Raw genomic sequence first — 15,623 nt, 5'->3', positions numbered from 1 at the left:
GTGGCATTCAAAAGGCTTTTAAATGGCCACATGAATATGCAGAGAATGAAGGGATGTGGATCACGTGCAGGCAGAGGAGATTAGTTTAATTTGGCATCATGTTTGGCATGGACATTAGAGGCTAAAGGACCTGCAGTCTGGTCTGAAGAAGGGTCTCGACCCGAAACGTCACCCATTTCTTTTCTGCAGGGATGCTGTCTGACCCGCTGAGTTAGTCCAGCTTTTGTGTCTATCATAGGCTAAAGGACCTGTTAGTGTGCTGTACTATTTCTATGTTCTATTCTTGCTCTTCATCACATAATTACATTACCAGTATTTTATTTTCCATTACCTCCTTAAGTAATTCCAATTCTTGCAATTTTCTTTCCTTTTCCTCCTGAAGCTGTTTGAGTCTCTGAAGTTCTTCCTCTTTTGCTGCTCTTCGTTTCTCCTGAAGCTCTCGTTGTTCACGTCTTTTCTGTTTTAAGTCCTTGTGTAATGATTTCTTTCCCTCTGCCTGTAACCGTATTGCTGTCTGAATGGCTGAATGTAGAAATCAAAATAAACAAGATTACATGGTCAGACCCTAAATTCCAAAAGGAAAATCACATCTTTCTCCCCAGGCTTCTGCTATTCCATCCTCCATTTTTCATGAATTGCCCAAGAGCGGCCTTCTGTCAATGCATCCGCCCCAATAAGTATCTGCACTAATCATTTTGATGATTTACCACACCACCAATGAATGACGAGGAAGAGTGAAAATCAGCACCAAGCCAAATGCCATTCCAAATGATTTTCGAAGGGGGCTGTTTTCAGGTGGGAGGTCAAAGTGCAGGGTTTGGAGAATACTTGGGCTTCAGAGAAGATGGCGAGTAGAAAATAATGTAGGAGGTTTAAATTATTCTTCTGGTTAGGTCTGCGAGATTTACTTTTTAGTGTTTATGAAGGGGGCAGTTGTGGCCGTCATTGGAGTTGTGTACTCCTCCTGTCAGATGTGGGATATCGGGGAGCAGTTAAGTGTCCTTGACGACTATGTCTGCAGGAAGAGTATCCAGCTTCAGCTCCTCTCAGACCGCGTGGATCAGTTGGAACAGCAGTTAGACACATGGAGGCAGGAGGCAGGAGGCAGAATGAAGTTTCAGGACGGATTATGCCAGATATTTGGAGGATCACCAGGAGATAGTCTCCTGTGGCTATCTTCCTGTTAAACTAATTTTTGGATACTGTTATTAAGAATAAGGGGTAGGCCATTTCGGACTGAGATGAGGAAAAACTTTTTCACCCAGAGAGTTGTGAATCTGTGCAATTTTCTGCCACAGAAAGCAGTGGAGGCCAATTCACTGGATGTTTTCCAAGAGAGAGTTAGATAATAGCTCTTTAGGGCCAATGGAATCAAGGAATATGAAGAAAAAGCAGGAACAGGGTACTAATTCTGGGTGATCAGCCATGATCATGTTGAATGGCGGTGCTGGCTCGAAAGACCGAATGGCCTACTCCTGCACCTACTTTTTATGTTTCTATGGAGGGGAAAATAACAGCAGCAGCCTGAACAGAGGCACCACATCTCGTTGAACAGCTTTGTTAAACAGTAGGGTAGGTCTATGTCTAGATGAGCTACAGTGATAGGGGACACTAATCAGGGGTACAAACAGGTGTTTCTGTGGCCACAAGTGAGATCCCAGGATTGTAGGCTGCTCACTAGTACCAGGGTTAAGCATGTCTCCAAGTTGGCACAAGACATTCTGAAAGACGGAGAGCAGCTGGAGGTCATGGTAAAAATATATAATTTATGTTTTCGTGTGTTGTGTATAATTTATGGTTTTATGTTTTCTTATGTTATGTTTTTTGAATGTCTGAATCTGTGCTTGTGATGCTACTGCAAGACAGATTTTCATTGTACCTGTACCTCACTGTACATGTTCACTTCAATAAATTTGACCCGAGACTTAAGACATTGGAACCACTGACATAGGTCGGAAGTGAGGTAAGGTCCTGCAAAAACCTTAGTCCCTTTTTTTAGACCAAATTTAAGACTTCTCTGATCATGCAAGATTCCCTTACTATCTTTGGTCCGTTTCTTTTCTGGAATGTGCTGGTTGTATTATTATGCTATATATAACTTAGAGAGTTGGGTAGGGAAGTTAAAAATACAGGACCTCCATGGTTGTTAAGTCAGGATTACTACCGGTGCCATGAGCTAGTGAGACAAGGAACAGGAAGCGTGCAGTTCAATATGTGGCCAAGGAGCAGGTGGAGGAGATAGAACTTCAGATATATGGATTATTGGGCTCTCTTCCAGGGCAGGTGGGATCTGTACGACGGATAGTTTGCTCTGAACAAGAGGGGAACTGATATCCTTGCAGGGGTGTTTGCTGGTACTACTTTGGAGGGTTTAAACTAGAATTGCATGGAGGTGGTAACCAGAGCAACAGATCAGCCAGTGGAAGGATGGATGGGAAGGTAGAGGTTGTGACAAGTCTGAAAGGAAGGACAGGCTGATGAACACGATGAGACTGATGGGCTGATTATTTCAATGCAAGTGTGTTTATTTCAATGCAAGTATTATGGGTAAGGCGGATGAATTTAGAGTTTGGATCAATGCATGGAACTGTGATGTTGTGTCCATTGCAGAAACATACTGGCCCTTAATAGGAAATGAACCTAACCAGGTGACTGACATTTCAATGGGAAATTATTTTGGGAACAGTGATCACAACTCTCAGGCCTCATAGCGCTTGCAGCGTCAGAGACCCGGGTTCGACCCCGACTATGGGTGCTGTTGGTACGGCGTTTGTACATTCTCCCTGTGACCTGCGTGACATTCTCCCTGTGACCTTTCTCCGAGATCTTCAGTTTCCTCCCACATTCTAAAGACGTACAGGTTTGTAGGTTAATTGGCTTGGTATAAGTGTAAATTGTTCCTCGTGTGTGTCGATATGCCGTTGACCGCAGTAGGTCATGTCTTATTAACTTGATAGAGTTTTTTTGAGGAGGTGATGAAGGTGATTGACGAGGATAGAGCAATGGACGTTGTCTACATGGATTTTAGTGAGGAATTGAATAAAATTCGTCGTGGTAGGCTGAGCCAGACGATTAAGATGCACCGGATCGACAGCAACCTGGTCATTTGGATTCAGAACTTGCTTACTCTCAGAAGACTGAGAGGGTTGTGGGGAAAGGATGTTATTCTGGCTGGAGATCAATGTTCAGAGGTGTTCCACAGGGATCAATGCTGGGACCTCTGTTGTTTGGGATATATGTAAATAACTTGAACATAAATGTGTTGGGTTGGTTAATAAGTTTGCAGATGATATCAATACTGGTCGGGCTATGAGAAAGGCAGTGAAAGGGTGCAGCAAGCTATAGATTAGTTTAGGAGCCTTTGAAGTCACCTCTGATTATTCTAAACACAAAAGAACACAAATCTAAGCTGTCCTGTGTCTCTTGATGGGACAACCTCTTATACCTTGAATTAGCCTGGTAAATTCCACGAGTTGCCTAGAATTCAATCTGAGAAAGTCGGAGGTGTTGCACTTTGGGAGGTCGAATATACTGTAGTTAATGGCAAGACCTTCAACAGCACTGAGGTACAGAGGGATCTTACAATAGACAATAGGTGGAGTAGGCCATTCGGCCCTTCGAGCCAGCAGCTCCATTCAATGTGATCATGGCTGATCATTCACAACCAGTACCCCGTTCCTGCCTTCTCCCCTTACAGTTCAAGTGCACAACTACCTAAAAGTGGCAACACAAATAGACAGTGGTAAAGAAGGCATATTGTATGCTTGCCTTCATCGGTTGGGGCATTGAGTCAGGAAGTCATGTTACACCTTTATTGGAGTTTGATTAAGCTGCATTTGGGGAATTGTGTAGAGTTCTGGTCGCCCCATTACAGGAAGAATGTGGACGCTCTGGAGATGGTGCAGAAGAGATTTACCATAAAGCTGCCTGGATTAGAGGCTATTAGCTACAAGGAGAAGTCGGATTGTTTTCTCTGGAGCATCAGAAGCTGAGTGGAGACCTGATAGAAATGTAGAAAAATATGAGAGGCACAGATAGAGTAGACAGTAAGAACCATTTTCCCCAGGGTGGAATTGTCAAAGAGGGCATTGGTTTAACGTCAGAGGGGGAAAGTTTAAACGAGATGTGCGGGGCTATTTTCTTTTTCTACACAGAGATGCTGGGTGCCTGGACACACTGTCAGGGAAGTTGATGGAGGCAGATACGATAGTGGCATTTAAGAGGCTTTTCATTAGGAACATGGATATGCAGGAAAGGGAGGAATATCAAATTAGTTTAAAAGGAATTAGTTGAATTTGCCATGATGTTTGGCATAGACATCATGGACCAAAGGGCTCGCTCCTATGTTATACTGTTCTATGCTGTCTTTGTTCTCTGTGTATTATTCAAGCAGGCCCATTTGTTAAAAGCAATGAAGAAGCAGAATCTTGATTAATTCTTGCTGCTTCCTGATTTAGGACACTGGCAACAATTCTTCTACGATTCTTCGATTCTGCTGACAGCAATATTGAAATGTTTTGTGAGAAAAATAGCATGCAATAAAAACAGTACCATAGCCAAATAACCTCAGAAACGTCAAATCTGAGTGTACAGGCCATCCTCGGGTAACAAACGGGTTCTGCTTTCATGGACCATACTAATTTAATGTTGTCCATAAGTCAGAAAGTACACAACAATTTCTTTATATGGTAATAATGTTATGGAAATTCCTTCATATGTAGGGGTATCCATAGGTCAGGCATTCGTAACCCAGTGAAGGCCAGTACTTCTAGTACAAGACTCCAAATTATTATCAGGTAATACTTGATGTGCAAATGTCGTCACTGTCAAATTTCTAGCATTTCCACAGTTCAAACTTGACTTCAATAAGAACAGACAAGATTAGCTTTGGCACAGCAAGGTGCACCCACACTTTCACATTGTCCTACCTGTTGTCCATTCCTGTCGCTGTTTTGTGTCTGACGCACACATCTCATACGTCCTTGATGGAGTCTTTACACAGAACATGCATCTTTTGCCATCTCGTTCTGTTAGAACCTTAGACGTGGAAAGCAAAAGTTTATTATAATAGGATAATATCTAGGCATACTTCACAAAACATGAAATTATCAGACATATTATCAGGTATATTTATCAGATTGTTGGTTAATTGAGTCTACCTCGACACAGCAGTTCCTGTCCAAAGGGATACTGCCTTTCCTTTCCTTCCGATCTTCACTCACATAGTAGGACAGGATGCTCGGTTTGAGAATGAACCACCGCTCCGTCCAATTTCGCCTCAATTGCCCCTTCTTCCACAAGTAACCCTGGCGTAACAATCAAATCAAAAATCAAAGCAAATCAACAATACTTCTTAAAATAAAACTATTCCCTCAATGCCACATGCTTTTGTACTTTCTTTGAATCCAGCAGTGAAAATACTGAAATATTTGACTTGTGAAAATTACCTTGACTCATGTTTTTGTGCTTTTGTCTTTTTTGTCACATTGTAGTTATGTTTTTTTAAAATTTATTTATTTGTTTGTTTTTGTTTGTTTTCATGATTATGTAGGGAAGGGGAGGGATGGGGTTTACTGTTGTTGTTATATGCACTGTAATTAATTTAAAAATTTTTTTTTTAAATAAACATTAAAAAAAACAATACTTATGAAACTGATCTATTATGACTATTTATGTTGCATGTGGCTAGTTTATTAGAAAGAATAAACCATTTTCCAAGCTAAAGATTTACATCTGGGCAGAATAAAAATAAGACACAATCTCACCCATATCACCAACAATTTTTATAAATATATTCCCAGTATTTTCTGCTTCAATATTATTCAAAGCAATAGAAGTCCCTATTTCCTTCAATTCCTTTAAATCAAATTTTATTTATGGTTATATTATTAATCTTATCACACTCGAGAATTGGATGCAGAACTTTCTACTCATGAGCTTTTGACCATTGAAAGCAAGGCCCACTGAACTGATTTCCACTCCTGACAGCTTCCATCAAGAGAAGTTGATACCTGGCCCAGAAATTTCCTGATGGAGTCAAAGCACTCATTCAACCCCTTATCCCAATCATATATCCAGCAACCACACCCACCTTTCTGAATGACCTGCTTTCAGAACACAGTCCCACCCATACCATTCCTCAATCCCTTCCATTGGTACAAACACACAACCCAGGCTTGATATCTCGCAACCACCCTCTGACCCCCATCTCATTCCCCCTCAATGAGCTCCAATCTCTAGCTACCAACCCTACCACTAGCCTCCAACCATGTGCTCTCCGATGTCCCAGTTCAGGAGTACAAAATTACAAAGGGTTGAATCAATTTCCAGCCAGATTGCTGCAATAAATTAACCTTTTACCCATACTGTGCACAGACCTGTATTCAAAGACATAAGCTACCTCACGCACACACCCGGGAAACTCTACAACTCGACTCAAGGAAGAACATAATGTGGGGAAGAATTGCGATAAAAGTAAATAATTCCAATGTTTACTTGAAAATACATGCCTGTTTAAGCACATCCTCAATAATTTCTTGATAGACTTCCTCCACTGCCATAGTGAGTGTTTCTCTTTCTATTCCCCTGGTAAATCTGCCAGAGTTCACCCATTCCAGAAACACCCAGACTGTGATTCCATTCTCCTGGAATTTCTCCTGAGAGAAGAATTCATCCAACTCTCCCATGTTCCATTCCACACTCATTTCTGTACAGATCTTCTTCAGCAGATATTCCACCTACGAAAAGAATAATAGAATTCAGATATATGTTTGGAAATATTTCAATTCACTGTCCAGGATTTAAAAAAATCTAACACTTTCAAATAAAGTTTAGGTCAGCATTAAGACTAAAGAAAACATAGAATCACTAATTTCAGAATGTATAATCAAAGCTTTGCTTTGGTGCTCCAAATAATTCTGACTCAGAATGCAGAACTATTCATTTATTTTTATTCCACTTTGGGAAAAACTTTAACTTAACAGGATTAAATTTCAGGGAAAGAGGGCTTTCAACATGCACCTTGAAAATTTCACAAATAGGGCATTTAGAATTAAAAAGGTGAGCCAAACCAGCTTTACACGTTGAGGGAGTAGCAAATTTCATCTTCAAATTGCATTTTGAACAGAGGAGAGTAAATTACCATTCTCCATCTTTCCATTGCAATTATGGCACAGAAAGGGACTACAGTAAACCCTCATCCACTTACCGACATCTACAAAGCGGATTTACCGACATCTACAAAGCATGACAGACAGAGGCTCCCGCTGTACTGCCCACCCCCCCCCCCTCTCAATTCTCCTTGTTTAACCCGCATTTCTTCACTTCCAGCCTTGGGTTAAACTTTACCCCCCTCGCTTGGTTATAGTAGACCATCAGCAATACTGGACACCATCCTCTTCCTCCCCCCCCCACCCCCCTCCAACTTCCGCCAGTGAGCTGGCACCATGTAGTGTACTTCCGGTTGTGGGAGTGAGGAGAGCTAGCAGTATGAAGGTGGCCTGAGTACCGGGCCCATTCCTGGCACACTGCGTGTGACTCTGACATCCCCCTTCCGGCGTGTGAATTCCCTCTAAAGTCTCCCTTGTTTAACTCGCATTTCTTCACTTCCAGCCATGGGTTAAACTTTACCCTCATCACTTGGTTATAGTAGACCATCAGCAATAACATGGCACTATATGAGTCTCCTCCTATCCTGCTTAGTGTAACTTGTTTTATAAATTTTCTATTCAGCCAATTCCCAGTTGGATTGAGTAAATATAGTAAAATAAGAAAATCAGTGTTCAAGGCACATTGGTCAAATTTGCGAAAGAGATGGTGAAAAGCAATTTACATTCTGAACAAGGGTCCCAACCCGAAACGTCACCCATCCATGTTCTCCAGGGATGCTGCCTAACCCGCTGAGTTTATCTAGTATTTTATGTCTTTCCTTGGTAAACAAGCATCTGCAATTCCTGGTTTCTAAATGTATAGCAATATGTAGATTTGATCTGGTATTGACTGGTTATTGGTTGGAGCATATTGACAGGTTGCATCATGGCCTGGTTCGGTAACTTGAATGTCCAGGAGTGGAAAAGACTGTAAAATGTTGTGAACACTGCCCAGTCCATCACCGGCTCTGACCTCCCCACCATCAAAGGGATTTACCAGAGTCGCTGCCTCAAAAAGGCAGCCAGCATCACCAGAGAACCACACCACCTCGGCCATACACTCATTTCACTCCTGCCATCGGGAAGAACGTACAGGAGCCTGAAAACTGTAATGTCCAGGTTCAGGAACAGCTCGTTCCCTACAGCCATCAGGCTATTAAAATAAGCTCTGAACTACAATAGATTTTTATTGTTATTATTGCACTACTGTTGTTTGTTTTGTGTGTGTGTGTGTGTGTGTGTGTGTGTGTGTGCGTGCGTGTGTGTGTGTGTGTGTGTGTGTGTGTGTGTGTGTGTGTGTGTGTGTGTGTGTGTGTTACTGAAGGTGCTGTGATCATTTGCAGAAAGTAACTGCCTGAACCAAAGGCAGAAACATGGGAACAGTAAAATCATAATTTTGAAAGTCAAGTCAAGTCATGTCAAGTTTATTTGTCACATACACATACCCGATGTGCAGTGAAATGAAAGTGGCAATGCCTGTGTGTGTGTATATAAAATATATGTGTGTTTTTACAAATTCTGTTATGCTGCAGCAAGTGAGAATTTCATTGTTCTATCTGGGACATATGACAATAAAGCACTCTTAACTCTCTTGATCATCTAGATTTTGGAGGAACAAAAAGCCTGATTACCAAAAAACAACTAAGGGAGATGATAGACCTTGAAATTAAGGCAGACAAGAATTAGTGATACAATCGTAAGATCTGATTTTTTTTTTTAAAGCAATTTTTAAAACCTCATCAATAATCAAAAATGCGAGCTTCATTTGTATTACAGACAGATGTCGAAGATCACTCAGAGACACCAAGCAGTTGCTAAGTATCAGCTCATGATCAGTGATGCCTACACTTTCTGAAAGATGGAAGCCAAGGTGAGAGTCTTGGGACCCCTCTTCATGATTCTATCTTTTCCACACAACACACCAAGTTAGACCTGGTATTTTATTAACAAGTGTTGGCAAGCTACAATATTTTTAATTCAAAAATAAATTTTACTCCTAGTAAACGAATACAACAAACACAAAACAGTACATAGTTTTCTTTACATTCATACTCCTATTCAATCTATATTCACAGTGCCATCCAATCTCCATTCATATATATTCATTGTGTCATCAACTTAATACCATCTAGATACAAGGCTCTAATAGTACTCGTGTAGCCTCTTAGAACAATACACCCTTCAAGTGATTACGAGGTTGTTACACGAGATCTGACCCCTCACTGTCTAGTGGTGGCAGGACCTTAGATGACAGTCCTCCCCCACAAAGCCTTTGTGGCGGACAGAAAGGAAACGGGTGGCCACTAGCCAGCGTAGCAGTAGGCAGGTAGTGCAGGAGTCCCCTGCGGTCATCTCCCTCCTAAACAGATATGCCATTTTGGATACTGTTGGGGGAGATGGCTCATCAGGGGAAGGCAGCAGCAGCCAAGTTCATGGCACCGTGGGTGGCTCTGCGGCAAAAGAGGGGAGGAAAAAGAGTGGAAGGGCTATAGTGATAGGGGATTCAATTGTAAGGGGAATAGATATGCGTTTCTGCGGCCGCAAACGAGACTCCAGGATGGTATGTTGCCTCCCTGGTGCAAGGGTCAATAGACAATAGACAATAGACAATAGACAATAGGTGCAGGAGTAGGCCATTCAGCCCTTCGAGCCAGCACCGCCATTCAATGCGATCATGGCTGATCACTCTCAATCAGTACCCCGTTCCTGCCTTCTCCCCATACCCCCTCACTCCGCTATCCTTAAGAGCTCTATCCAGCTCTCTCTTGAAAGCATCCAACGAACTGGCCTCCACTGCCTTCTGAGGCAGAGAATTCCACACCTTCACCACTCTCTGACTGAAAAAGTTCTTCCTCATCTCCGTTCTAAATGGCCTACCCCTTATTCTTAAACTGTGGCCCCTTGTTCTGGACTCCCCCAACATTGGGAACATGTTTCCTGCCTCTAATGTGTCCAATCCCCTAATTATCTTATATGTTTCAATAAGATCCCCCCTCATCCTTCTAAATTCCAGTGTATACAAGCCCAATCGCTCCAGCCTTTCAACATACGACAGTCCCGCCATTCCGGTCAGGGATATCTCTGAGCGGCTGCAGGACATTCTGGAGGGGGAGGGTGAGCAGCCAGTTGTCGTGGTGCACGTTGGCACCAACGATTTAGGTAAAAAACGGGATGAGGTCCTACAAGGTGAATTTAGAGAGCTAGGAGATAAACTTAAAAGTAGGACCTCAAAGGTAATAATCTCTGGATTACTACCAGTGCCACGTGCTAGTCAGAGTAGGAATCGGAGGATATTTCAGATGAATACGTGGCTTGAAAAATGGTGCAAGGGGGAGGGATTCAAATTTTTAGGACATTGGAACCAGTTCTGGGAGAGGTGGGACCAGTACAAACAGGACGGTCTGCACCTGAGCTGGAATGGAACCAATGTCCTAGGGGGAGTGTTTGCTAGTGCTGTCTGGGAGGATTTAAACTAATGTGGCAGGGGGATGGGAGCAGGAGCAGAGAGACAGAGGGGTGTAAAATGAGGGTAGAAGCAACAGGTAGCAAGGTGAAAAGTAAAAGTGGCAGGCAGACAAATCCAGGGCAAAAATCAAAAAGGGCCACTTTTCAACATAATTGTATAAGGGATAAGAGAGTTGTAAAAACAAGCCTGAAGGCTTTGTGTCTCAATGCAAGGAGTATACGTAATAAGGTGGATGAATTAAATGTGGAGATAGTTATTAATGATTATGATATAGTTGGGATTACGGAGACATGGCTCCAGGGTGACCAAGGCTGGGAGCTCAACATCCAGGGATATTCTATATTCAGGCGGGATAGACAGAAAGGAAAAGGAGGTGGGTTAGCGTTACTGGTTAGAGAGGAGATTAAAGCAGTGGAAAGGAAGGACATTAGCTTGGAGGAAGTGGAATCGATATGGGTAGAGCTACGAAACACTAAGGGGCAGAAAACGCTAGTGGGAGTTGTGTACAGGCCACCTAACAGCAGTAGTGAGGTTGGGGATGGCATCAAGCAGGAAATTAGAAATGCATGCACTAAAGGTGCAGCAGTTATAATGGGTGACTTCAATCTACATATAGATTGGGTGAACCAAACTCTCAGGGGTGCTGAGGAAAAGGATTTCTTGGAATGTTTGAGAGATGGTTTTCTAAACCAACATGTCGAGGAACCAACGAGAGAACAGGCCATTCTAGACTGGGTATTGAGTAATGAGGAAGGGTTAGTTAGCAGTCTTGTTGTGCGAGGCCCCTTGGGCAAGAGTGATCATAATATGGTAGAGTTCTTCATTAGGATGGAGAGTGACAAAGTCAATACAGAAACAAGTGTTCTGAACTTAAAGAAAGGTAACTTTGAGGGTATGAGGCGTGAATTGTCCAAGATAGACTGGCGATTGATGCTGAAAGGGTTGACGGTGGACATGCAATGGAAGGCATTTAAAGGTCGCTTGGATGAACTACAACAAGTGTTCATCCCAGTTTGGCAAAAGAACAAACCAGGAAAGGTAGTGCATCCGTGGCTAACAAGGGAAATCAAGGATAGTATTAAAACAAAAGATGAAGCATACAGATTAGCCAGAAAAAGTAGCATACCAGAGGACTGGGAGAAATTCAGAGTCCAGCAGAGGAGGACAAAGGGCTTAATTAGGAAAGGGAAAATAGATTATGAGGGAAAACTGGCAAGGAACATAAAAACTGACTGCAAAAGCTTTTATAGATATGTCAAGAGAAAAAGATTAGTTAAGACAAATGTAGGTCCCTTGCAGTCGGAAACAGGTGAATTGATCATAGGGAACAAGGAGATGGCAGACCAATTGAACAAATACGTTGGTTCTGTCTTCACTAAGGAAGACATAAACCGTCTGCCGGAAATAGCAGGGGACCGGGGGTCTAATGAGATGGAGGAACTGAGGGAAATCCAGGTTAGTCGGGAAGTGATGTTAGGTAAATTAAATGGATTAAAGGCAGATAAATCCCCAGGGCCAGATAGGCTGCATCCCAGAGTGCTTAAGGAAGTAGCCTCAGAAATAGTGGATGCATTAGTGATAATTTTTCAAAACTGTTTAGATTCTGGAGTAGTTCCTGAGGACTGGAGGGTAGCTAATGTAACCCCACTTTTTTAAAAGGGGGGGAGAGAGAAAACGGGGAATTATAGACCAGTTAGCCTAACATCGGTAGTGGGGAAAATGCTAGAGTCAGTTATTAAAGATGTGATAGCATCACATTTAGAAAGTGGTGAAATCATCGGACAAAGTCAGCATGGATTTACCAAAGGCAAATCATGTCTGACGAATCTTATAGAATTTTTCGAGGATGTAACTAGTAGAGTGGATAAGGGAGAACCAGTCGATGTGTTATATCTGGACTTTCAGAAGGCCTTCGACAAGGTCCCACATAGGAGATTGGTGTACAAACTTAAAGCACACGGTATTGAGGGTTCAGTGTTGAGGTGGATAGAAAATTGGTTGGCGGACAGGAAGCAAAGAGTAGGAATGGCAGGCAGTGACTAGTGGGGTACCGCAAGGCTCAGTGCTGGGACCCCAGTTATTTACAGTGTATATTAATGATTTGGACGAGGGAATTGAATGCAACATCTCTAAGTTTGCGGATGACACGAAGCTGGGTGGCAGTGTTAGCTACGAGGAGGATGCTAGGAGGTTGCAGAGTGACTTGGATAGATTAGGCGAGTGGGCAAATGCATGGCAGATGCAATATAATGTGGATAAATGTGAGGTTATCCACTTTGGCGGCAAGAACAGGAAAGCAGAGTATTACCTGAATGGTGACCGATTGGGAGAAGGGGAGATGCAACGTGACCTGGGTGTCATGGTGCACCAGTCATTGAAAGCAAGCATGCAGGTGCAGCAGGCAGTGAAGAAAGCGAATGGTATGTTGGCATTCATAGCAAGAGGATTTGAGTTTAGGAGCAGGGAGGTTCTGCTGCAGTTGTACAGGGCCTTGGTGAGACCGTGCCTGGAGTATTGTGTGCAGTTTTGGTCTCCTAATCTGCGGAAAGACGTTCTTGCCTTAGAGGGAGTACAAAGAAGGTTCACCAGATTGATCCCTGGGATGGCGGGACTTTCATATGAGGAAAGACTGGATAGACTGGGCTTGTACTCGCTGGAATTTAGAAGACTGAGGGGGGAACTTATAGAAACATATAAAATTCTTAAGGGGTTGGAGAGGCTAGATGCGGGAAGATTGTTCCCGATGTTGGGGGAGTCCAGAACCAGGGGTCACAGCTTAAGGATAAGGGGGAAGTCTTTTAGGACCGAGATGAGAAAACATTTCTTCACACAGAGAATGGTGAGTCTGTGGAATTCTCTGCCACAGAAGGTAGTTGAGGCCAGTTCATTGGCTATATTTAAGAGGGAGTTAGATGTGGCCCTTTTTGCTAAAGGGATCAGGGGGTATGGAGAGAAGGCAGGTACAGGCTACTGAGCTGGATGATCAGCCATGATCATATTGAATGGAGGTGCAGGCTCGAAGGGCCGAATGGCCTACTCCTGCACCTATTTTCTATGTTTCTACACCAAGGATTTAATATTCCCGTAGCAAATCTGCAGCCTAGAATATCATAAGCGGCAACATTTAGAACACAGGAAAGTACAGCATTGGCTCTTAGTCCCATAATGTTTGTGTTGATCATGATGCTAAACTAATCTCATCTACCCCTCCATTTCCAACGTATCCATGTGCCTATCTAAAAACCTTTAAACAAACTTGGATTGTTTTCTAGTTTGTCTAGTCTCTCTTTATAGGTAATATCCTCTAATCCAGGCAGTACTCTGGCAATGAGTATATTTCATTGTACTGGAAGACCAACAGGTTTAAGCACAACAAAGTGAGGCTTTCATCCAGTGATCAATGATCTTCCAGCAGCACTTGATGTTTATCATGGTATGTGTGGCCCTGTGAACAGCTTGAGAGTTCTCTGTTATGCGACTGCTGGGAATGAACCTCAACAAGGCCTTTGCATTATTCTCTAGACATTCTTTGCAAACACCTGGTCCACAAAGTGGTGAACAATTGTCTCATCTTCGTCGCATCCACCTTGTGGACAACATGCATTGGGACCATGCAGGAAGGAGCCGTCGCAGCTGCGGCTTGCCTGCAGTCCGTCTGTCTTTTGTGTTTTTGTCTCAATTGTAGTGTTAATATGATGTAGTGTTGTATGTTATGTTTTGGGGGGGGGGTGGGAGGGAACGGGAACTGTAACTGTAACATTCTCTCTCCAGAACGGAGACGCGACCTTTGTTCTGTATCGTGTCTCCGTTCCCGTTGCGGCCTACCACCGGCCATGCACCTGGGACCACCTGGGTCCCTGGTTCGCAGAGCCCGCGGTCCGGACTCACCACCTGCGGCGCTGGCTGCCTGCGAATGCTGCGGGAACGGTTGCGACTCGTCTCCGGAGGCTCCGGCGCGGGCCGCGTGGACGTCGGAAGCCCGCAGGCCCCTGGATGGGGGCCGACATCGGGAGCTCCGGCAGCGGCAGAGGCAACGTGTCCGCCCGCCCCGAATCGCGGGGCTTGGGTCGGCCCGCCACGGACCTTTCACCATCCGGCGCGGCCTGAAATAGGCCGCGGGATTTTTTTTCACCGCCCAGCGGGGGCTTCAATATCGGGAGCCCCAACCGCCCCGACGTGGCAACTCCAACAGCCTGACCGCGGGACAAGACGGCAGGGAAGAGAAAAAGACATTCTGGCCTTCCATCACAGTGAGGAGGGACTGGAGGAGACTCACTGTGATGGATGTTTCTTTTTGTTTGGTGTTAGTTGTGATTGTATGTGTTATTGCATTTTTATTGATTAATCTTATTGGTCTTATTGTTCAACTGCGGGTAATGTTTCATTTTACTACACATTTATGTGTATGTAACAAATAAACGACTATTGACTATTGATATTGATATTGATATGGTGGCCTCTCTCACAGCCAGCCAAGCAAGGTCTTGGAGCTTGTTGGTGAGGCAATAACGCAAGTTACAAACATGAAATATGCTCCCCATAAGCTTATGTGTATGAAGGTGGGAAATCAGATCAATCAGCTAGTATAAGAAAATAACTGCAGATATGCTGCCTGACCTGCTGAGTTACTCCAGCAATTTGTGAATAAATAGATCAATCAGCTAGTCTTATGAGGTTACAGCAATATCTTAAAGGGAAGAGAAGAAAAGGAATAAAAATACAGCACTTTACAGCAGAAGACAGTATTGGTGCAAAGCTACTGTAGAAGAACCATTACATTGGAAAGTTTCATTTTTGCAGAAAATGACAGTCCATCAATGTACTGCTCTTGCCTTTAAGAGCAAGAGCAGAAAAACTAGCAACAGGAATTAAGAACCAAAAGTGCAAATGCTGAAAAAGCTGAAAATTCTTCAAATGCTCAGTCCCTGATGAGCGATGATTGACCAATCCGACAATAGACAATCGGTGCAGGAGAAGGCCATTCAGCCCTTCGAGCCAGCACCGCCATT

At 43.4% G+C, this 15,623-nt stretch overlaps 1 protein-coding gene across 2 annotated transcripts in view; it reads right to left on the bottom strand.

The window, feature by feature from the left end:
• The window catches only part of LOC144605413 (differentially expressed in FDCP 6 homolog), a 106,355-nt gene that overhangs the window by 21,102 nt on the left and 69,630 nt on the right, over positions 1-15,623 (bottom strand). For both annotated transcript variants that reach the window (XM_078420634.1, XM_078420635.1), the window contains exons 4-7: positions 6,510-6,737; positions 5,160-5,306; positions 4,929-5,037; positions 332-522 (exon numbers count right to left, since the gene is read on the bottom strand). In XM_078420634.1, the coding sequence (XP_078276760.1) occupies positions 332-522; positions 4,929-5,037; positions 5,160-5,306; positions 6,510-6,737 (675 nt within the window). The remainder of the gene's footprint in view (positions 1-331; positions 523-4,928; positions 5,038-5,159; positions 5,307-6,509; positions 6,738-15,623) is intronic.

Source organism: Rhinoraja longicauda, chromosome 24 (assembly GCF_053455715.1).
Source record: "Rhinoraja longicauda isolate Sanriku21f chromosome 24, sRhiLon1.1, whole genome shotgun sequence".
Taxonomy (NCBI): Eukaryota; Metazoa; Chordata; class Chondrichthyes; order Rajiformes; family Arhynchobatidae; genus Rhinoraja; species Rhinoraja longicauda.
The sequence above is the reverse complement of the archived record's forward strand: the minus strand, read 5'-3'. Positions and strand labels throughout refer to the sequence as shown.